The sequence below is a fragment of the Anabrus simplex genome, chromosome 1 (genome assembly GCF_040414725.1).
Source record: "Anabrus simplex isolate iqAnaSimp1 chromosome 1, ASM4041472v1, whole genome shotgun sequence".
NCBI lineage: Eukaryota > Metazoa > Arthropoda > Insecta > Orthoptera > Tettigoniidae > Anabrus > Anabrus simplex.
In genome coordinates this window covers 1,306,451,243-1,306,474,517 of record NC_090265.1, presented here as the reverse complement: position 1 = coordinate 1,306,474,517, position 23,275 = coordinate 1,306,451,243, and the positions used below count along the sequence as shown (strand labels likewise).

The following is a 23,275-nucleotide window of genomic DNA, read 5'->3' as shown; positions in this document are numbered from 1 at the left end:
AAAACATTTATTAGAGAACTTTGCTAGTATGAGATTAGCAGTCAATAATGCATTCTTCAAGCATAAGGCTATTCACTGCTAGTCATGGGAAGGCAGAGGCACCAAATCCACAGAAGGATGGAGATCTATGCACTATTAATGACTAACACCAATATCGAAGTCTTGAAAAAAGTGTTTAGATTTCTCACCTTAACGTCACCAATGTCATACAATATGTATTGCACTTTTTTTTTTTGCCTTATTACGTCATTTGAGCGACATTGGTAAATAAACGTTATTTTGCACATGAGTATGCTGCACTCACCATGCCTACTTCCCCTGCTCTCTCCATAAAGTAGGGTTATTCCCTACAAAATTTATCTTCACCTCCGCCTCCCCGAACTAACTACAATGACCAAGACTGGAAATATACAAATGGCGGTAGTTCAAACACAATTGTGGAAGGTAATGGACGATAGCAGCTAAAATAAGTACTGGAAAATGTCCATAATTTACTAAAGGGACACTAGAGGACTAATACATCCATAATTTGTACAAAACTTTTCGCAACATCACCAGTTCATAATCATTGACTAGTTTACGCAACATAAACAATATTGTATATATATGCACATCGTTAAAAGTGTTTTGATAGAATCTGAGGATGTTCTTGTAGAATGAATCATATCATTCTTTGTTTAGTAGTGTGTATGTTTTACAGTTTTACAGATATGTTGTAGTGTTATATATTGTATTTTGAACTTAAGTGTTTGACAGACAGAAACGTTTTTAAGTTACGACACTGGAAAGTATGGCTTCCTTCTTAACAAATTTTCAGTTTGAAGGGGCACTGCATGTTAAGTTAAATCAGACATCTCCACTCTTTGAAAAGGGCATTTCCAAGGGCTTGTAATGTTTAGAGTGGTGTTTTTGTTTTGGTTGATCCCAGACTTATTAGATCAAATTGAAGTAGGACTTCTTGATAGCCACTCCATTTGTTGTACCTGGTGCTCTTACAGGACCACGAACCTACTACGCTGGCGTAGCAGGGGAAGAGGTGATACTCCCACGTGGTGCGTCCCTGGTGGCGGATTGGGGGGTCCTAACCGGCTTGCCGGCGGACTTGAGGGAAATAAAATACCTCTCGCGGACCAAACACACAACCCCTATGGGTGGGGGACGCAGACGAAGAATACATCCGTGATATCCCCTGCCTGTTGTAAGAGGCGACTAAAAGGGGCGACCAAGGGATGATTGGATTAGAACCATGAAACTACTTGTGATTAGTACCACCACACGGGGAACACGATGGGTCGCTATTACTTGCGCGTATTACTACGTTAGGTACCAAATAGGTTTGTGTTTAGTAGCAATCAGGAGCATCGTGCGGTCAGGCTTTTACGGTACCTGTGATTAGTAGCACTATATGAGCGACACCAGGGTTCTGGCTTGCCTATGATTAGTACCCACTGTATAAGGAACACCACGGGATAGTACGAGTCCCTGTGGTTAGTACACTTGTGATGAAAACCATAAGTTTGCATTGCCTGTAAATGGCGCCGCTATGTGTGAAACCACATAGGTCTGTATTACCTGTGCGAATTTCATAACCTGTGAGTAGTACCATAATGTGTGGAATACCGCGAGTCTACGATACTTTTGATTAGTACCGCACTATGTCAAATACCATGGTTCTATTTTCATGATATAGATGTTGATTCCCATAGGGAATCTGAAATATTTGTCCTGAATGAGCAAATTTATAATTGTAATTATAATTATAATTTATAATTTATTTATAGTACCATTATGAGAGGCCGATAACCTATATTTTGGACCCCTTTAGCTTGTAAGCATCATCGATTCAGTACTGAGCTCTAGAAGCAGTTCCTTGGTCAGTATTACTACTGTTCTCCGTCATTTTCTGAGACTGAGGCATTGCGGGTCAGCTCCACTGATTGTTTTAACTTCATATCCATCCGTTCATTTTTCGTTCTCATGCTTTGAATTCTGGTCAGTGGAGGATTTTGGATTTTTTTTCGCATTGCATTTCATCTCATTTCATACCATCAGGAGCCGATGACCTAGATGTTAGGCCCCTTAAAACAACAAGCATCATCATCATCATCATCATCATCATCAGCTCTTACAGGAATATCTCTGCGAACAGTGCTGGCATCAGTTTCTCTAGCATTACTATGCAAGAATAGTGCGTTTTCTCCAAGTTGCGTCACATGAGGAATTTTATGTGACGCTAAGATCTTGTCAATGTACGGTCGAGCAATTAAGGATACATTGCAAATGATCAGGAGATCAGTTTTCGTGTCAAGTTATGTCCGCCTACATATGAAATCACTCCCCATATTTTCTCCGGACTCGCAGATGACTGACCACCTGAGCCATATAACACGAAACTAGATCCATTTGAGAGCAGAACAGTGCTGCCAGTGTAGGTGGCCTCTAGCAAACAGCAGTCTCGTACCACGATATTGTCTATCCAGTGTAGGTACTTGAGCGAGTTGTTGGGGCCTTTAATTGGCCTATCGAAGCCAGTTTCTGACTGTTTAGTCACTAACTTGCAGTCCAGAAACCTGCTGTAGGTCCACCTTTGCAGGTTTGGAGACCTTGTTAACGAATAAAACGATCCTTCCCTATGGTTGTTTTACTTTGGTAGTCCTTGCCAGAGCAGCTGGAAACACTTTCTGTCTCCTGGAAATGTTTTCAAAGATACCAAATCTTATTCCAGCAACATACGTCTGTGAGTAGCCTTCTTGAAGCAGTGTAAGGGAACGAGTGGCTTTGTTCCATGATGGAAGCTTCCCGGTATTGCCTGCCTGGGTCTCCACAATCAGCCATGGCTTTGCAACCTTTGCACTTACATTGAATTGAGGTACTTTTACATTTCAACTGATACTGACACCTCCCAAACATCCAGGTAACAGTAGAACCCTCTGTTGTGTAAACAGAACATATTATTGCCATAAGCAATCTCCATCCCACTCCACAATCGTACAATGTAGTTAGGAACATTAAAAACATGACCAGATTTCCTTCTTGAGCATTGTGCTTCGAATATAACAAAGCCTTGACTGAAACTAGATTTATCTTCTAATTTGTTACAGTTGGTTGATGTGGAAACACCATCTAGCAGTTCTGCTTCAGCTGGTGGTTATTTGCAGTGGCGTCCAGTGGCTTACATTTCTAAAAATCGTGATATTTCCAACTCAACTGATACTGATATTTATGGTGTCAGTAATGTAAAAAATGCTTCTTCATATCTTGCTAACTCCTTGCTGGCACATTCCTTCTATGATCTTGATCATCAAAATCTCTTGATGCAGTCAGCAGTGGTTTCATTTGGCATCAAGGAAGATGGATTTTACAAGAAAACCAATTATACTTCATGGTAAGTATATATAGCTCTGCATATTTGTGATTTGGAACACTTTTTTTTTAATGCAATGTTTATGAAATATAGTGATTGATTTTCAAATTTTCATCACCAGTTGGTGGGCTGAGTGGCTCACATGGTAGAATATTGGCTTTCTGAGCCCATGTATGTCCATTTGATCTCATTTCAGTTCAGTGGTATTTGAAAGTGTACTCAAATTCATCAGACCCATGCCTGTAGATTTACTGGCATATAAAAGAACTCATCTTGGCAGATTCGATTTTGGCTCAATCCAGTGGTATTTTAGGTGCTCAAATATGTCAGCGTTGTGTCGGTAGATTAATGGCATATAATATACTACTGGTGATTATTTGGTCCGCCCTGTCAATATATGGCACATGAACCTAGTCAGTACAGACCAATTAACAGACTGAAAAGGGTCAAATTTTTAAAATCAGATATGATGGCACATAAAATAACTTCTGTAGGACTAAATTCTGGCAGCTCAGCATCTCCGAAAACCATAAAAGTAGTTAGTAGGATATAAAATAAAAATAATAATAATAAGAAGAAGAGAAATATAATAATATACATTGTATGATGGGTATTCAGCTCGAAGGCTGCTTGGATCCTCAACAGGTTCACCATTAGCTGTCATAGATGGCCTAGGTGTCACTGAAGAGGCGTACTAGGGAAATGAGAAGTGAGGTAGTTTCCCGTTGCTTTCCTCACTGAGCCAGAAGTTGCTATTGCACATCAGTCTGCTAAGCCCACTGAAATGCCTGCAGCGGCCGACACTATGAGCGACATTTTCACACCATTCATAGCAGGGACTGGCTGCATAAGGAATGGCATTACTAGCGCCATATTGTCAAAGCCAAGGAAGAGACTGAGACGGGTCAATGAAAGTAACAATTTTATGCTAGCCCATACCAGAAGACAGAGCGCACTGTAAACACTCCATCTTGCCAGCAAAGGCATAATATGTATTACATTATCATTAAAGACTGTTATGCCTTTCAGCGTTCAGCCTGCAAGCCTCTGCGAATTTACTAACCGTCGCCACAATCCTCTATTTGCAACTAGTGCTGTGGGCTCATTTAGTTCCATAAATCGTTAGAAACTGAGTCTAACCATCGTCGTCTTGGTCTCCCTCTACTTCTCCCACCATCCATAACAGAGCCCATTATTCTCTTACGTAACCTATCCTCCTCCATTCGCCTCAAATGACTCCACCACCGAAGCCAGTTTATGCGTAGAGCTTCATCCATTGAGTTCATTCCTAACTTAGCCTTTATCTCCTCATTCCGAATACCCTCCTGCCATTGTTCCCACCTGTTTGTACCAGCAATCGTTCTCGCTACTTTCATGTCTGATACTTCTAAATTATGAATAAAATATCCCAAGTTCACCCAGCTTTCGCTCCCATAAAGCAAAGTTGGTCTGAAAACAGACCGATGTAAAGATAGTTTCATCTGGGAGCTGACTTCCTTTTTACAGAATACTATTGATCGCAACTGCGAGCTCACTGCATTAGCTTTACTACACCTCGATTCAATCTCACTTACTATATTACAATCCTGGGAGAACACACAACCTAAATACTTGAAATTATCTACCTGCTCCAGCTTTGTATCACCAATCTGACATTCAATTCTGTTGAATTTCTTACCTACTGACATCAGTCTAATTTTCATACCATCCTCATTGCACCTATTTTCAAATTCCAAGATATTAGACTGCAGGCTTTCGGCACAATCTGCCATTAAGACCACGTCGTCAGCATAGGCCGGACTGTTTATTACATTTCCACCTAACTGAATCCCTCCCTGCCACTTTATGCCTTTCGCAGATGATCCATGTAAACAACGAACAGCAAAGGTGAAAGATTACAGCCTTGTCTAATCCCTGTAAGTACCCTGAACCAAGAACTACCATCAGTTCTTACTGCAGCCCAATTGTCAACATAAATACCTTTGATTGATTTTAATAATCTACCCTTAATACCATAGTCTCCTAGTATGGAGAACTTTTCCCACCATACCCTGTCAAATGCTTTCTCTAGATGTACGAAACATAAACACAACTGCCTATTCCTCTCATAGCATTTTTCAATTATTCGGCGCATACTGAAAATCTGATCCAGCAGTCCCCCTGCAGTCTGAAGCCACACTGTTTTTTTATCCAACATCTTCTCAACTACTGATTGCACCCTCCCTTCCAAGCTGCCAGTGAATACTTTGCCTGGTATACTAATCAATGAGATACCTCGATAGTAGTTGCAATCTGTCCTGTTCCCTTGCTTATAGATAGGTGCAATTACTGATTTAGTCCAATCTGAAGGCACCGAACCAACACTCCATGTTAATCTTACTACTCTATGAAGACATTTCATCCTTGTCTTCCCACTATACTTCACCATATTTACCATCCCTTCCACTTCGTCAAGCGTAATTTCATCATCATCATTTTCCTGCTCCCCATGAGCTTGGTTGTTCCTGTTACATTGAAAAGATGTTCAAAATATTCCCTCCGCCTCTCCAGTGATTCCCTGGAATCTATTATGAGTTCACCTGAATTACTCAAAACACTGTTCATTTCCTTTTTCCCTCCCTTCGTAAGATTCTTTATTACTGTACAGAAAGGTTTCCCTGCTGCTTGACCTAGCCTTTCAAGGTTATTACCAAAATCTTCCCACGACTCCTTTTTGGATTCAACAACTATTTGTTTCGCTCTCTTTCTTTCGTGTACATACAAATCCCTGTCTGCCTCAGCCCTTGTTTGGAGCCATTTCTGATAAGCCTTCTTTTTATGTTTACAAGCTGCTCTCACTTCATCATTCTACCAAGATGTTCGCCTTTTCCCATCTTTACACACATGTACTTCTGTCTAATTTCCTCGTCCTGAAGATTTTCTACCTTTATTCGTTTGCAGCAGATTTCACTTTCTCTACCCTAGGCCTAAAGATATTTAGTTCACTACAGATCGGATAGTGGTCTGTATCATCGAAAAATCCCCAGAAAACAGATTTCCTGAATTCAAAGTCGGTTAAGATATAGTCTATTATGGATCTGGTGCTCCTAGTCTCCCATCTGTAGCAGTGAATAGCCTTATGCTTGAAGAATGTATTCGTAACAGCTAAACACATACTAGCACAGAAGTCCAGTAAACACTTCCCATTCCCATTAGCTTCCATTCCATATCTTCCCCACATTTACCAATCTCCCTTTCGTATCCTTCAGTTTTATTTCCTACTCTCACTTGGAAATCGCCCATTAACACTATTCTATCCTTGCTGTTGACCCTGACCACGATGTCACTCAATGCTTCATAAAACTTGTCAACTTCATCCTCATCTGCTCCTCACATGGTGAATACACTCAGACAATTCTCGTCCTAATTCTTCCAACTGCCAAATCTGCCATTCGCTCATTTACGTGCCTAACAGAAACTGTGTTGCGTGCAATGGTATTCCTGCTAAACAGCCCTACCCCATACTCTGCCCTTCCCTTTCTAACATCCGTCAAGTACACTTTATAATCTCCTGTCTCTTCCTCGTTATCTCCCTTTACCCGTATATCACTTACTCCTAGCACATCTAGATGCATCCTCTTTGTTTACTCACCCAGTTCTACTTTCTTTTTTATAAGCCCCATTAATATTGATAGGTCCCCATCGAATTCCATTTTGTTCGCCAAGTTATTTCCAAGGAGTCCCTCGCCTGTCACATGGGAGTGAAACTATGTTACTCCCATAGATCCGAGGCTTGCATAAAATGTTCTGAGCTCAGTATGTTCATGAAGCAGGATGTTACCCTACTTACACATAGTCCATGTGAGGATTACTCCTCTAACGGGTTATGGACCAGCGGTGGATTGTATAGTCCTAGCCGCCTGAGCACAAGGAGGGCCATGACTCAGAGTATGTCCGAGATGCCCACTCCCATTCCGTAACAACTGGTATCCCGACTCTCAGGACCACTTACTAGGCCACTCAGCCTTTGCCCATGGTTCACGAACTAGGATGTGACTACAGTATCCCACACCGTAATATAACAATATATCTTTCTTTCCTCACACACAACATTCCACACTACTGCCATTCCAATTACACGCAGGTTCATACAATATGGTGCCAGTAGGGGCAAAAGATCCAAATGGGTCAACACCCCGAACAACTAGCATAAAAACACAAATATATATATATAATATAAAAGAATATCTTAATAATATAATAGGTATAATCGAAAAATTATGGAATAGCAAGACCATGATAAAATGAATCATGGAAATTAACCCATTAGCACCTGAATTAATTTTTTTCTGAGATTAATTTATTTATTGCGCTTTACCCATGTTTGAGACCAATGAAACAAGTTTCAGTATTTTGGGACCGCTAGGTCATAAGGTATTTGATGTTGCCATATGTCAATGCTAGGCTCTTGCACTACCAATTTTTTTTACAATGAGTTCAAAAGAAGAACTTAGGTTACAAACTGGTTTTTGTTTGTCGTCCAGTAACAATTTAAAGATAAAAATTTCATTATGTTCTGTATTGAACTGTATCACAATTAAATTGAAATAATAAATAACGTAGTCCAACCTATTCAATACAACTAAATAAGAAATGTGGTGTTACATTCCTATTTAATTATAAGCGGGAGCGGTACCGGTTTTGACCCCAGTGTGGGTCATCATCAGCTGAGTAAAATGCAAAAACAATGCATAGGTAAATAAGAAATTAAAGAATGAGTCTTTAACAAAAACAGTTGAAGAAGCAATATAAGATAATGGGGATGGGCACTGCGCGATTTTAAATTGTAAAAACTAGAAGAAGTAGAAGGTCAGTCACTTAAGGCACAATCTTCTGAATAGTAGCACAACACACGCAAAGTTCGGCACTGTCTCAAAATGTTTACGAAAGGCGGAGAACAGTTAAGAGAGCCAGCCTGGAGTACTAAAAGAAAAAATCCTTGAAAATAGTTGCCATATGGCAACGCATAGTGCTATTGGGTTAAGGAGGATATTAAAGAACCACAAATAACAATAGACGATCTCAAAAACAAAACAGAAAAAAGATATTCAGGACACACACCAGGCTACAGACCAATATCAATAAAAGGTCTAATGGGAGGGTATTTTCAACAGAACAAAGGAAGGCAGCATCTCTCAGAATGAAAAAATATTGGGTTTGATAGGAAATCAAGAAATCCTTTGTATAGGTTGCTAGAGTGGTCCAGTGTTATTAAAAGAACTCGCGTGAGTCCGTTTGGGACCTTACATTGAATGACATTTTAATTATCATTCTCTGGGTTACTTACATGGGACATTGAATCTCGATGTACATATACAAAGGCATCTCTTAGAATGGAACTTAAAGTGATATTGCACTTATCTTAGATAAATGCTTTGAACTAGTGTTTCAGAATACTTGACAGTGTTATGATGTTGCTGCTGTGTAAGACTGTGATATTATTTGTCTTAGCTATTTTATTATCAAACCTGAACCATCACCATTTCAGTGTAGCTGTGGAAATTTTGATGAAGGTCTTTTCCAGAATTCTTAGTTTACTTTAGAGTAGGTGTAGAATATAATAATTCAAGCTTAACCCTTTCCGCTCGTGTGTCGACCTGAGGTCGACAGCCGTCACTCAGCGTTATAGCTTGTGTGTCGACCCTGAGTCGACAATGTTTCGCCGCTCGTTGCTAGGTTACCTGGAATGCCAGGTCTTTTGTACTTCATTTCGTAAGTGCTGGTCCCTTCCGGAAACTGAAAGAAACCAAATAGGTGTGTTTTAGTTTCTCTTTGCTTGGCAAAATTGCTCCATTTCCTTGACAAAGGAAAGCAGTCGTGTGAAGCAACATGGTGGCGCACAGTCTGACCGAAGCTGAGATTCTTGCGTCTATTTCGGCTGATTGTTTTTATAGTGACCATGAAAATGATGAAAATTTTGAATCTGGCAATGAAAGAGATATATCTATTAGTGATTCAAATGGCGATATTGATATCAGCGTCGCAAGAAATCATGGAGGCGGCGATAGTATTTTGACTCGTCCCGGTCCCAGTGATACAGTGCTGACTTCAAACATACCTTGGAGATCGCGGAGAACGGGTGATGCAGGATTACCCAAATGTCCTTACAGATTAGTCAGTGCATTCATAAATTGTGGCAATAGACTTGAAATAGAACTAGAGTACTGGTAGCTATTTTTACTGATCATTTGATAACCTCTATTGTCCATGAGACAAACAAATTTGCCGAAATATAAATTACAGCAAAATACTCCACTTCTGAAGAGATCTATCTGGTTTTCTTGGAAAGCTGTGACATTAGAAGAGCTGAAGGCATTTATTGGTACAATTATCAACATGGGGATGAACAGTAAGGCAAAAATGCAGGATTAATTTAGTGCAGACTGGTTAGATAAGCAAGCAGGGCTCCATCCAAGCATTTGCTTTGAGCGCTTCTACACACTAAAGACATACCGTTAAGAAAGTGGAAAACATGATTTTGTGTCATGTAAATACCATACATTCATTAATTTTGTAGTTTCTTCCTGTATTATTGTTACAACCAGTACTTAACACCAAGTTTTAAAATATGAAGAATGCTGACAGAAATAAATGCGAGTTGGGAGAAATCAGGACGTACAAATAATTCGAGTGGAAAGGGTTAATAAAAACTTTTCAGAAATTGACATCTTCGCATAAAACAATGAAATACTTTGAAGTTGAGCCACGTTCACATTTTATATTCACTGTTGATCAGAGCTAGAAGAGAATGTTTAAGACTTGCGTGTCTCGCACTGAGAGGTGGCAAATCCAAAAATTTGATTTATCAAATGATACAAAGTTTAATCAGGTCATCTTATTACACCATGTTCACCCTGAGTGATTTGTCTCATTGCTGGTATATACAGTAAATATAAAAGTGAAACTGTGCATGTCTCGTATGGACTCCAAAACTGCTGGATCAATTTTGCTGAAAATTTCACATTCTTATTACTACTGAGACGGTTTAGGAAGTGGTTTCATCGAAATCCGATGGGTAGTTTTTTATGAATAATTGTATGTGTTTCATTTAATTGCAAAGCCGCACCAAGATTGGATCTGACTTGATAGACAGACTGTTGTTAGGCGATAGCAAGTTACGCTGTATCACGATAGACCAGTAAGAAAAGATGTATATATGTATGTTTATATTTTATAAAATATCTTTCTTGCTAGGAGGTTCATGACCGTGCCTGTTATTTGGAAATAGCAATCTAACCCGCCATGATGAGATGTACTTTCATGTCATAGGAACAATTTTGATTGGTCTGCCAAGTTTGAGAAAAGTAGCTGTGTATTAGATGTGAAAAGATATTTAAGAAACTGTGAAAATGTAGAATATCAACAGAGGAATTACATGAGTTATCATCCACTCCTAACGAAGACCAACTAGAGGCTTGGAGGCAGAGCCCCCAACGAGCAAAGGCAAGTCTGTATAATTATATATGTATATAAATCATTGTATGTGTACATGTATGTTTGTACTATATCTCTTAAACCACTCGAGCGATTTCAACCAAACATGGTACACTTATAACTTAGTATCAGGAGACAAACAGCGTGGCGGTAAGGCACTCCAAGCACCCTTAGGAGTGAGGTGAGGGTGGGGGGGTGGGGGGCTGAGATATAAAAATAATCGAAAATGGTATTGAATCCATATCTGCTTTGTCCATATAGGCTATTGTTACGATGGGCTCGCCACACCCAAAGGCATTTTATACCTACTGCCAGGTTCAAAATTAGGCCGCCCCTAACATGGAGACAGATGCCTTTCGTAGCCGCTCCTCTGGAGCTCCTCCCATGTTGCTAGGATACTGGAAAGTAGAATAAGGTTGAGGGTTGAAAATCAGATACAGGAAAATCAGTTTGGTTTCAGAAGTGGAAGGTCAACAATAGAGCCCATTTTCATTATGAGACAACTAATGGAAAAGCATTGGGAGTACGGGAATGATATGGTGATGACATTCATTGACATTGAAAAGGCATATGACAGTGTCCCCAGGACGAAAGTTTGGGACAGTCTGGTGCAAAAAGGAATTGGACAGGGATTAATAAAAATGATCATGGCTTGTATAAGGAATGTTGTAGTTGCATGCAGGACAAGTTGGTTCAAAATAACTAGTGGGCTGAGACAGGGAATTGTTCTATCACCAATCCTGTTTACAATAGTAATGGATGACATCATGAGAACAGCAAAAGCAGCATATGGAGGAAGAGAAATGAACATGATGTTATTTGCAGATGATATTGTGATTTGGGGAGAAGACGACAGGAAGGTTCAAGAACAGTTGAATGTGGTGAATGGGAAGATTGAAGAATGTGGATTGAAAATAAGTGTAGAAAAGAGTAAAACTCTTGTTATGACTAGAGGGGAGAAAGAAGGGAAAGGTCAGATTAGGCTTGCAGATAAGCCCCTGGAAGTAGTGGAAACATTAAAAAAAACCTGGGGAGTGAATTAATGGAGAATGCTTGACTGGATGCTGAGATTAGTAAAAGAATTCAAGCTGGAAGTTGTGTCTATCATAGTGTAAGAAACATGTTATAAGGAATGAGAAAATCTGGGAAGAAATTGGAGAGGAAAAAATGAATGATAGAATAGAGAATAGCCGACTAAGATGGTTTGGGCACATAAAGCGAATGAGCGACGAAAGAATGCCAAAAAAAGGTGTTGGAAATGCAAATCCAAGGAAGGAGAGGCTGTGGACGACCACGATTGAGATGGAAGGATACCATCCAACGCAGCATTATAGAAAGAAACCTGGACCGGGACACAGTGTTGGAGAAGGATTGGTGGAAAGACCGAAGAAAGTGGAGAGGAACCATATTTACCCCTACCCGGCTACAGCTGGATAAAGGGAAATGATGATGATGATGATGATGAGTATTGAATCCATAATTTTGAGGGTCGCTGAGATGAATAGTGACACTCTGGATTTTTATTAAAATCTTAAGTTCAGCCCCCTTTGGGGTGGAGAGAGTGAGATATAAAAATAATCTAAAATAGCATCAAACCATAGTTTTTGGGGTCGCTGAGATGGCTAGTAACACTCCTGATTTGTTTAAAGTCCAAGTTCAGCTCCCTTTGTCGTAGGGGGTGAGAGAGAGTGAAAAAATAAAACGACCAAGATCATGGATGTATGTGTGTGTTCTCCAGCATAGTTGTCAATAAATTTGGCACAAAGATTACGAACTATCTGTGAAAAATGCTGTAAGGGGAAGACACCCCTAGAACCCCTGCAGGAGTGGGTGAAATACAAATGTAACTAAAAGCGACCAATAATAGTGTTGAATCCGTAGTTTTCAGGACTACTGAAGCAATTTAAACCAAACTTGGTACAATTATGACATACTATGAGGAGACCAAACGTATGGGGGTAAGACACCCCAGCACCTTTAAGGGTGTAGGTGAGGGGGGGTGAGATATAAAAATACAGTAGTGTCGAATCCATAGTCTTCAGGATTGCTGAGATGAATAGTAACACTCAGAATTTTTTTAAAGTCCAAGTTCAGCCCTCTTTTCCATAGGGGTTGAGAAAGGATAAAAAGGAAGATGTCCAAAATGACTGAGATAATGGATGTATGTATGTTCCAGCGTGGCTATCAACTAAAATTGGTACAAGTATGCCTTACAATCTGGAAAAATACTGCAGCGGGTAAGAGACTCCTAGAACCACTACAGGAGGTGGTAAAATATAAATATAAGTAAAAACAACCAAGAATAATATTGAATGTAGTGTTCATGACTACTGGAGCGATTTCAACCTAACTTGGTACACTTATGACTTACTATAGGAGTGGTTGTGGAATATACATGCATACTTCGTTATAGACTCTTATGCATTTCAGCATTCAGCCTGCAAGCCTCTGTAAATTTACTAAATGCTGCCAGAATTCTCTGTCTGCAATTTGCTCTCAGGCTTTGTTTCATTCTATACCTCATCTTTAAATTATTAGAAACTGATGCCAACAGTATAGGAGTTGTCAAGTGATTTCTTAATACTAACAATAAAATATGCACAATAATGAATATTTTTAAAAATAAGAAAAAGGAAAAAACAACAGGACACCAAATACCTCAATGTTAGGACAGCAGATCCTAATTTTTAAAAATAATAAATAATATTAATAATTAATATTTACAAGAGAAGCCTCCATGGCTCAGGTGGCAGCATGCCGGCCTCTCACCGCTGGGTTCCTTAGTTCAAATCCTGGTCACTCCATGGACAAAGTGGAGGCGGGGAAGGTTTTTCTCTGGGCACTCCAGTTTTCCCTATCATCTTTTATTCCAGCAACACTCTCCAATCTCATTTCATTAATAATTCATTAATCATTCCCCAGTGGAGTGCGACAGGCCTCGGCATCCGGCACAATTCCCATCCTCGCCGCTAGAAGGGGGCTTCATTCATTCCATTCCTGACCCCGTCAAATGACCGGAAACAGGCTGTGGATTTTCATTTCATTTTCGATATTTACAAGAGAAAATAAAAATTTATGAGTATGGTGTTAATAATACATACATAATCGGTGTGACATTAACATATTTTTAAGTCTATATACTAGATATTAAGAACATTTACAAGTTAATAAGTATTAACATCATTACCAGCACTTCATCATGTATTCTTCTGTACTATAGAAGCAGCTATTTTTTAAAGCTGTGATAAATGAGCTGATGGGACTAATATCTTTAATCTTATTTGGAAGTTTATTATACAGGGTGAATAAAAAATGCCGCACATGGGGGTTGGCTTGCAGTTCCTTGTCGATATTCACGATAAAAGTTTATCCTGCAAAACCTAGTCCCACTAATAGGTTTAATAGAAATGCGAGTTAAGAAACAAGGCTCTGGCAACGCTGTAACGGCGTGCAGCGTGGCCAAACACAGGTCGCATGAACTCGGCACTCTTCCAGAGCTGTCTCATTAGCTCAGTGAGACGAGGTAATGCCATAAATGCCAGTTGTGCATTCGAGTCGTGTTCGCGCCAATTTTTTTTTCAGTTAATGTATCAAATTGTATCCATTGTACACCTCCTCTATGCAATACACTATGTTCTGTCTTACCATTACAGTTACCTTTATTTAAACATTCAAACATAACATGAACTTCTTACAGATGTAAACGACCACTTTGTTTCGTCCATGGCACAAATAAAGCCAATACGTAGAACATAATAGTGGATGCAGTTACATCGTCTCTATCCAATGCAGTACAAGGAAACGCAATACAGTACAGTAGGTAGGCTACACTGGATTGCCCATTATGCTACGCACAATAATTCCATAGTGTATGTGTGATGTCCAGTCTTATCTTCATTTGACCAGTTACGCACAGTCATTCCATAGTGTGGCGGTGCACATCATGCTGAAACCATAGCTATCGCCAAACACCAAGTGGAACGTTTTCTAAAGCATCAGGCAAAGTATTGCCCAGAAACGTACGATAGCGGGGTGCATTCAACTTGTCCAGCTACAGGTAAGGGCCTAAAAGCACTCCTCCCACAATTCCAGCCCACAGGTTTATGCCAAAGCCTGCCTGAAAGCCACGTTAACGGGTGACATGGGTTGTGGTCAGACCAATAATGGCTGTTGTGATGGTTGAAAATACCTTCCTGAGTGAAGCTATATTCGTCGCTCTAACCCCAGTCTGATATAATTTGTGCAACGATATTTCATGATCAAAAGTATCAAATGCCTTTGAATAGTCCTATCACCATTTCTTCATTATCAAGAGCATTTACAACCAACTGTGTAAAATGTGATAAAGCAGACAAAGTACAGACAAAGTACTTCTGCCAGCTCTAAACCCGTGTTGTGCATTATTTAACAAGTTATATTTGATTAAAAATTTAGTAACCCGATCTTTCATAGCACATTCAAATATTTTTGAAATAACAGCAAGTATTGATATTGGTCTCTAATTATGTAAATCATGTAAGTTTCCACTTTTAAAGACTGGGATAATTTTAGCTATTTTTAAGAGATTAGGAAACTGACCACTAGAAAATAATTCATTGATAAGCGAAATGCTGTACCAGATAAGGAGCACATTTTTTAATGAGTTTTGTGAGAATTTCATCTACACCTGTGGAAGTTTTATTTTTCAAAGACTGTATGATTTTAAGAACTTCCAATTCTGTTACTGAAGTTAAATACATATAGTTTTGCACAAAGTAATACATCTGATTTATTTGCATTTTCAAGTTTGTATGGCAGGGATAGAAAGAAATCATTTATATATTTAGCCAAATGATGAGGGTCATTCATTTGTATTCCCTTATTTTTTATGGCAGCAACATTATTTCCAACTGCATGTCTGTTGGTTTCTCCCTTGATTACATTCCATATGGTTTGTGATTTATTGCACAACTCTTTAATTTTCTTGTTATTGTGCATTATCTTAGCCACCCTAAGAACTCTTCGATAGACTGATTTGTAGTTATTAACATACTTACAAAAATCCAGGTCACAACTCTGCTGTGCTAATCTACTTAGTAATTTACATTTTAGACTTGAAATCTGCATACCCTTCATGATCCATGGCATTTTTAAAGTTCCATTAATTACAGAAAGTTTTTTTGGAAAATGTAATTCAAATTGCATTTTTATATTTTTAGTCAGTGCTATGACCAAATGTTATTGGAGCCCAAGTCTGAAGTTTAAGACTTTCAATGAAGCTTCCACATGCAGCTGCAGAGAAAAAAATGTTAATCGTGCTTGATTCATTTTGGTTGAATGCTTGTTAACATTCTCAATTTCTGATTGCAAAATTTGAGCTGGAAATGGGAAAATGAGGATGGTGGTGATGATCTGACAATCCATATTGGATGCTTGCATTGTAGAACAATGGAAATGAATACAAATGTTGTCTATCATTGTAGCTGAGGTGGCAGTTACCTGGATAGGTGTAAAAATTAAGTGAGATTACAGCTTTGAAGAACATGCAGTAGTTGTGATGTTGAAGGAAGGTTTTCTTCAGCAAAATCTATGTTAAAATTACCACAAAGTATTACTTCTGCCCTGCTATTCCTACTGGAAATGTTATGAAGGACTTGATCTAATTTTCCTAAGAAAATCTCCACATAGCATCTGGTGAATGGTACATGGTTAACAGAATTACCCTTTAGGACCGAGCTCAATAGCTGCAGTCGCTTAAGTGCGGCCAATATCCAGTATTTGGGAGATAGTGGGTTCGAACCCCACTATCGACAGCCCTGTAGATGGTTTTTCCGTAGTTTCCCCTTTCCTCACCAGGCAAATGCTGGGGCTGTACCTTAATTAAGGCCACGACTGCTTCCTTCCCACTCCTAGCCCTTTCCTGTCCGATCGTCGCCATAAGACCTATCTGTGTTGGTGCTACATAAAGGAACTTGCGTGTTTTACCATAGGAAAACTTAAATTCCACTGAAGTTAGTTCAAATTCTAATTCAGAATTACGCACTTCAATATCCTCCCTTTCTTTACATTCAGTTCCTAACTTAGCAAAAATACAAACTCCTCTATGCTCTCTATTAACCCGACTGTAATTACTTGCCAGATAATAACCTTCAATATTAATGAGCTCAAGTTCATCATTATTGCACCATTGTTCATCCAAACAGATAAACATAACATCCTATATTGAATTTAAAATTACACTAGCCAACGTGATTTTGCGGTAAAATAGAAAATATGTCATTCTTATGGAAATCACTGCCCTGATTCCGAAATTGATGCTATTTTTTTCCTATCACGTTTAGTTTTGACGCAATTTGGTGTTTTAGTATCTGCATGAATTCGTAAGATGTAATGTTGAGAGATGTTCTCGCGCAACTATCTTTTAGAATACAATTATGTGATTTGATTTGTTACTGTTTGCATTTTATTATAGGTGTATTGCTGTCTAAATTTTCATTTTGTAGTTGGGGGTTTCCTGGTAATTTCATAACAAACTCTCCCAGATACGCAATAGACCGCGAGGTATGTAGGATTGAAGATAAGACAGTTGAGCGTTTGTCGTAGACCACTTAAATAAACAGACGTGTTAAAAGCCCCAGTCCTTTTGCAATGTTTATGATGGACTGATAAAGCAGTTTCCTTTCAAAGATAACAGTCCGAAAGTATTATACTCACGAAGATGAACTTGTATTTTGTACGGATGTTTCAAATCTTCTATGTCAATTGGGAGAGAAAGAATATGATCCTAGTAACTGGCGTGTTTTTATTGACACTTTGCTTCATAATACAAATGTTCTGGCATCCGTACCACTTGCACACTACACAAAAATGCTGAAACATACGAGACCTTAAAGTTGGTGCTAGCGGGCGAGTTGGCCGTGCGCATAGAGGCGCGCGACTGTGAGCTTGCATCCGGGAGATAGTAGGTTCAAATCCCACTATCGGCAGCCCTGAAAATGGTTTTCCGTGGTTTCCCATTTTCACACCAGGCAAATGCTGGGGCTGTACCTTAAGGTCACGGCCACTTCCTTCCAACTCCTAAGCCTTTCCTATCCCATCGTCGCCATAAGACCTATCTGTGTCGGTGCGATGTAAAGCCCCTAGCAAAAAAAATTGGTACTTAAAAAATTAAATACCACAAGCATGGGTGGCAAATTTGTGGTAATTTGAAGATCATTGGATTGTTGCTGGGACAACAAAAAGGCTATACAAAATTTCCCTGTTTCCTATGTGAATGGGATAACAGGGCACGGGATAAACACTGGAATAGAGTGAATTGGCCAGAAATGAAACAACTACAACCAGGATCCAAAATTGTCTTGAATGTAAGTCTTATTGACCATGAAAAAATTCTACTTCCACCCTTGCATATCAAATTAGGATTGATGAAACAGTATGTCAAGGCATTAGATAAAAGTAGCCTATGCTTCCAAAATTTATCCACTAAATTTCCTTCATTATCAGATGCAAAAATCAAAGAAGGCGTATGTGATGGACCACAGATTTGTAAACTGATGAAGGATAACATTTCACGTACACGATGACCTAAATTGAGAAAGAGGCATGAAATGCATTCAAAGATGTAGTGACTAAATTCCTTGGCAACATTAATGAGCCTCAATACAAAGAAATTGTAGGGAAAATGTTGGTAAAGTCTAAGTAACTCGGTTGTAATATGAGCCTTTAGCTTCATTTCTTAGCTTCGGATCTGGATTATTTCCCTCCAAATTTAGGAGCTGTCAGTGAAGAACAAGGTGAAAGATTTCACCAGGATTTCAAAGATGCAGAATGACACACTCAGGGACGTTGGGATGTGAATATGATGGCAGATTACTGTTGGTCAATTGCACGAGACGACCCTTCTAGAGATCGTTCAAGAACTTCAAAAATCCGGAAATTTCACGGAAAACGGGAAAAGACGTAGGTGTGAATCTAACCTGCACATAATGTAACAAAACTATGTATGTTTAACCATGTAATTTTTATTCAAGGTATGGTTATATTAATTTAAAAGCAACTGTGCAGGTGAAAATACATAGACACTTTATGCTTTAGTTTCACGAATTTCAGTATACATTAAAAATATAATACAAAACATCTACTTGCTTACAAAGCAAGCTGAAATTTACATCAAATTTAATCAATACTAAGTATCAAAAATTTTGCCACTAAACCAGACGTGATACGCCAAAACTAATTTTTTTCTCGAATTCTGCGTTAAGAAATTCATAAAACCTACCTATTTTCGTTTTTACCGCACAAAAAAAGTTTTTGTTGCAGGCTAGTGTTACTTGTAATTCTAAAATTACATTTTTATGACAATGAATGTTCTGATGAAATATTTTGAACTGCCTATTACCTATAGTCCTTTTCAGAATACTTGCGGCCTGATGGCCTTCATTTCTCGCTATGTCATTGGTTCTGCTGACAATAACTATGACGTCGTTTGACGAGAATTTATCAGCATTCCTCAAGAGGGGTTTCACTACTACTGAAAAGGGAGCACCTTTTTTTTATAAAACCTGTCGCAGTTCTGCTAGATTTGCTGAAAGGTCTCAACCATGACTATCACCAAACAGTTTCACTTTCTTCTCCTTCCTTCCTTTTTTTGATCACGTTATCAACGTGAATTCAGTGTTTTTTCATCGGAGAACTCATGTCTTGAGAGAAACAAGTGCTTCCTTGCTCTTCCCGAACTTTGCGTAAAACGCTCAATCTGTTCATTATTGCAGGATGATTTCCAGATGAGTTCACCTGATTCTACCCCAAACACTATTAATTTCTTTTTTCCATCCCTTTTTAAGATTCTTTATTACAGCCCAGAAAGGTTAAATATCTTGAAAATGCACTTGAACTATCATGGCATGGAATTTCACTGTAATATACTGCTATTATATAACAGAGCTCTTGCTCAGTCACAGCCTTCCTGATTCTTAAAATTCTTCTAGTTGTTGGAACAAATTTTAGTTATTTCTATATTCTAAAAACATACTGTTCTTTAGGAAACTGCATTACATGATATCGATGTGCAGTTCAGTTCCCGACTGCATCTTTCAGCAGCCTCAACTTTGTTTTGTTAATGATATTTTTAACCATCCCAATTATTTTCGACTATGCATTTAGTATATTTTGTAAAATACTTTTATGTTGAGAGCCTTATGCCAGTACCTACCAACTTGCCGTTTTGTACTCTTGTGTAGTCATCTATTTGGATGATACATTTTTTTGTTTTAGACACTTTTATAATTAATGTTAAACCAGAAGCACTCTACACTGCGGAAACTCTCAACCTACAACAAAAGGGATTAAAGGAACAATTAGAAATTAGGGAATGAAAAATCATGAGAATCTTAGGACCAAGAATCATAAACGGAACTCATTACCCTAAACCTAATAGTGAAATACACAAGCACATTTCCAAAATTACAGATGCAATTCGAATGCGACGAATCCAATTTGCAGGGCATTTGGAACGAATGAACCCTAACGGACTTTCACATCAAACTTACAAGTTTCTACAAAACAAGGCCACTAGACCGAAGTGGTACAAATTATTAGAGAAAGATCTCGCTGAATTATGATCGCCAAATCTACAAGATCGAAAGGAAATTCAAAACATCATTCAAACACTGGGATTTGAGGAACAAGAAAGGAAACCCACACTATTGGCATGGTCGGAGGATGCCCATTCGCGAAGAAGAAGCTGAAGTTATGTATTGACAGGAAGAGTTTTTATTGTTTTTTCTAGCCATATTTTGACAGTTCAAGGAGTTACTTTTAAAATTATTAAGTTGTATAGCTTTACCTACATACATAATGTATTGTTTACTTACTTCAAGCAATAATATATAAATAGTGTAAGTACTTGATCTGGATTACTTCTTTTCACTTGGTGAGCTTCTAAGCACCTTGCCACAGAGTTTCATCTTTTTCATTCAAACTACTACTACTACTACTACTACCACCACCACCACCACCACCACCACCACCACCACTACTACTACTACAGTTTCAAGTTAAGATTTCATTTGCAGTTACAGTTGATAAGTCACAAGGTCTAACATATAAATATGTTTGGCTGGATTTGAGAGAGGATTGTCCTTCTCATGGTCACTTATATGTTGGGTAGTTTAGATTAGGGAGTGCAAAAAATCTGTTCATTTTAATACCATCTGGAAATGGGACTAAAAAATATAGTTTATTAAGAAGTATTAAAATAAATGCATGCTATCTAAAAGGAATTTTAAGTAACCCATTTATATTTCTAACAACAATAAAATATTAATATTTAATAGCTTTTTGTTTGAATTTGTACTTCCGCAGATTTGTATTAAAAAGCTGCTTACTTGCGTTAAAATTACGACCCTATTGAAGCTGGAATGAGCTGCTAGTTCACATATAAAGTGTGTTAACTCTTGTAAAAATTTCTGTGAAAGTGCAAATTTTACAAGTCCCTAAATATAGCCAAGGATGGTTGTTGGAAAAGAAGAGGAAACAGAATGTCTGGCCTGCTGTCATCCATCGCAATTCTGCCCTTACTTAATCTTCACCACTGTTCTGTTCAATCTGCTATCCTGGACACATCATCATCTTTCCCTCATGTTACAAGATTGTTTTTGAAATGTTTATAACTTAGATGATATTTAAAAAATTAATCACTTACAATTTACACTAATCGGAAATCCAGTCAACCCTTTGGGGTACAGTTATACACCAGTGAAAATGGAAGGTGTTACACCGCGAAGCATTTCTTATATATATAGATACCAAATGTTGTTGTTTGAGTCATCAGTCTATAGACTGGTTTGATAACATGTATTAAATGACTGAAAGTTCGTCCCTTTGGAAATGATCCATTCAAAATTACAGGCAATTTAGTAAGAAGTGCGACCCCCTCGAGCACTGATACACTCTTGTATTATTTTGGTTTTGAATCAAAAAGTCTTTGAATGTCATCTTGAGAAACTTTTCTCCGTGCCTGAAACACATGTTGTCAGTTCTCGAAGATTTATGGCTGGAGGTTGGTATGACAAATGCCTTTTTGTGGCATTTAGAACATGGTCTGTGGGTGACAAATCAGGGGCATGGACAGGCCAGTCTGGGATCCATATATCTCTTAAGGCTTCTCTAGCCTGGTTTCCTGTGTATGCTGGAACACAAAATTTGTTATGGTGGTCATTAAAAGTATGACAAGGACATCGACTGCTCTTTCCACATACTGACAGGCAGTCATTGTCAACAAACAAATCAGCTCTGGTGTTGTATGGAATAAGTCTCCACATCATAATCTCAGGGGTTGGAGATGTATGCTTGCCAAGAATCAGATGGATATGCCCTATCACCAGTTCTTCTATGGTCATGCTGTAGTTGATCTGACAGCCCAAGTCAGAAGCGAGATTCATAACTTAATAACACAGAACGCCACTCATCAGACCAGTTTTCTATGGCTTTACATCATGCACGTCTGCTGTTCGTGGTATGGCGTTGAAGGTACATATTGCCGGGCGGAGTGGTTCAGACGGTTGAGGCGCTGGCCTTCTGACCCCACCTTGGCAGGTTTGATCGTGGCTCAGTCCTGTGGTATTTGAAGGTGCTCAAATACATCAGGCTCATGTTGGTAGATTTACTGGCATGTAAAAGAACTCCTGCAGGACCAAATTCCAGCACCTTGATGTCTCCAAAAACCATCCAAATTATTTCATGGGACATGGAAATTATTATTATTATTATTATTATTATTATTATTATTATTATTATTATTATTATTATTATTATTATTATTATTATTATTATTATTTGCCTGTAACTGCTGCTCAGACTTAAGCTGTTGTCATTTGCCTATTCACCAGAGACATTTGTACAATCAGATTATCCTGTGATCTGTATGGATCTAGTTTTTTTGTTACAATATTCCCCTGAGTCCAACTCCTAACCACACATTTTGCAGTCATTACACTACAGCCAACTCTCAGGTTTATCACTCTGAATGATGCTCTTATGTCCCTCAAGCCAATTATGCAATCCTTCTCAAAATGAGAGAGGTGGTTGTAAATTGGTTGTGCGCATCATCTGAGCATGACAGGCTAAGTAGCTCAGACAGTAGAGTGCTAGCCTTCTGAGCCCAAGTTGGCAGGTTTAATTCTGGCTCAGTGCGGTGGTATTTGAAGGAGCTCATATATGTCAGCCTCATGTCTGTATATGTGTTGGCACATTAAGAACTCTTGCGAAACAATATTCCGGCACCTCGGTGTCTCTGAAAAACATAAAAGTATAGTTAGCGGGACGTAAAATCAATAACATTATTATTATTGATGGCCAAAGGAGACTTTTGCCAAATTCAGTACTTTACAAGGAAAGTGAATTGATCATTGACACGATGCAAAAACAGAGGATTGCTTTCTTTGGACACACATACTGCTT

The 23,275-nt window shown here is 38.6% G+C and overlaps 1 protein-coding gene across 1 annotated transcript in view; it reads left to right on the top strand.

The window, feature by feature from the left end:
- LOC136878512 (glycosylated lysosomal membrane protein) overlaps nt 1-23,275 on the top strand; it is a 114,349-nt gene that overhangs the window by 77,853 nt on the left and 13,221 nt on the right. Inside the window, exon 5 of the mRNA XM_067152089.2 lies at nt 3,102-3,385. Coding sequence (XP_067008190.1) covers nt 3,102-3,385 — 284 coding nt within the window. The remainder of the gene's footprint in view (nt 1-3,101; nt 3,386-23,275) is intronic.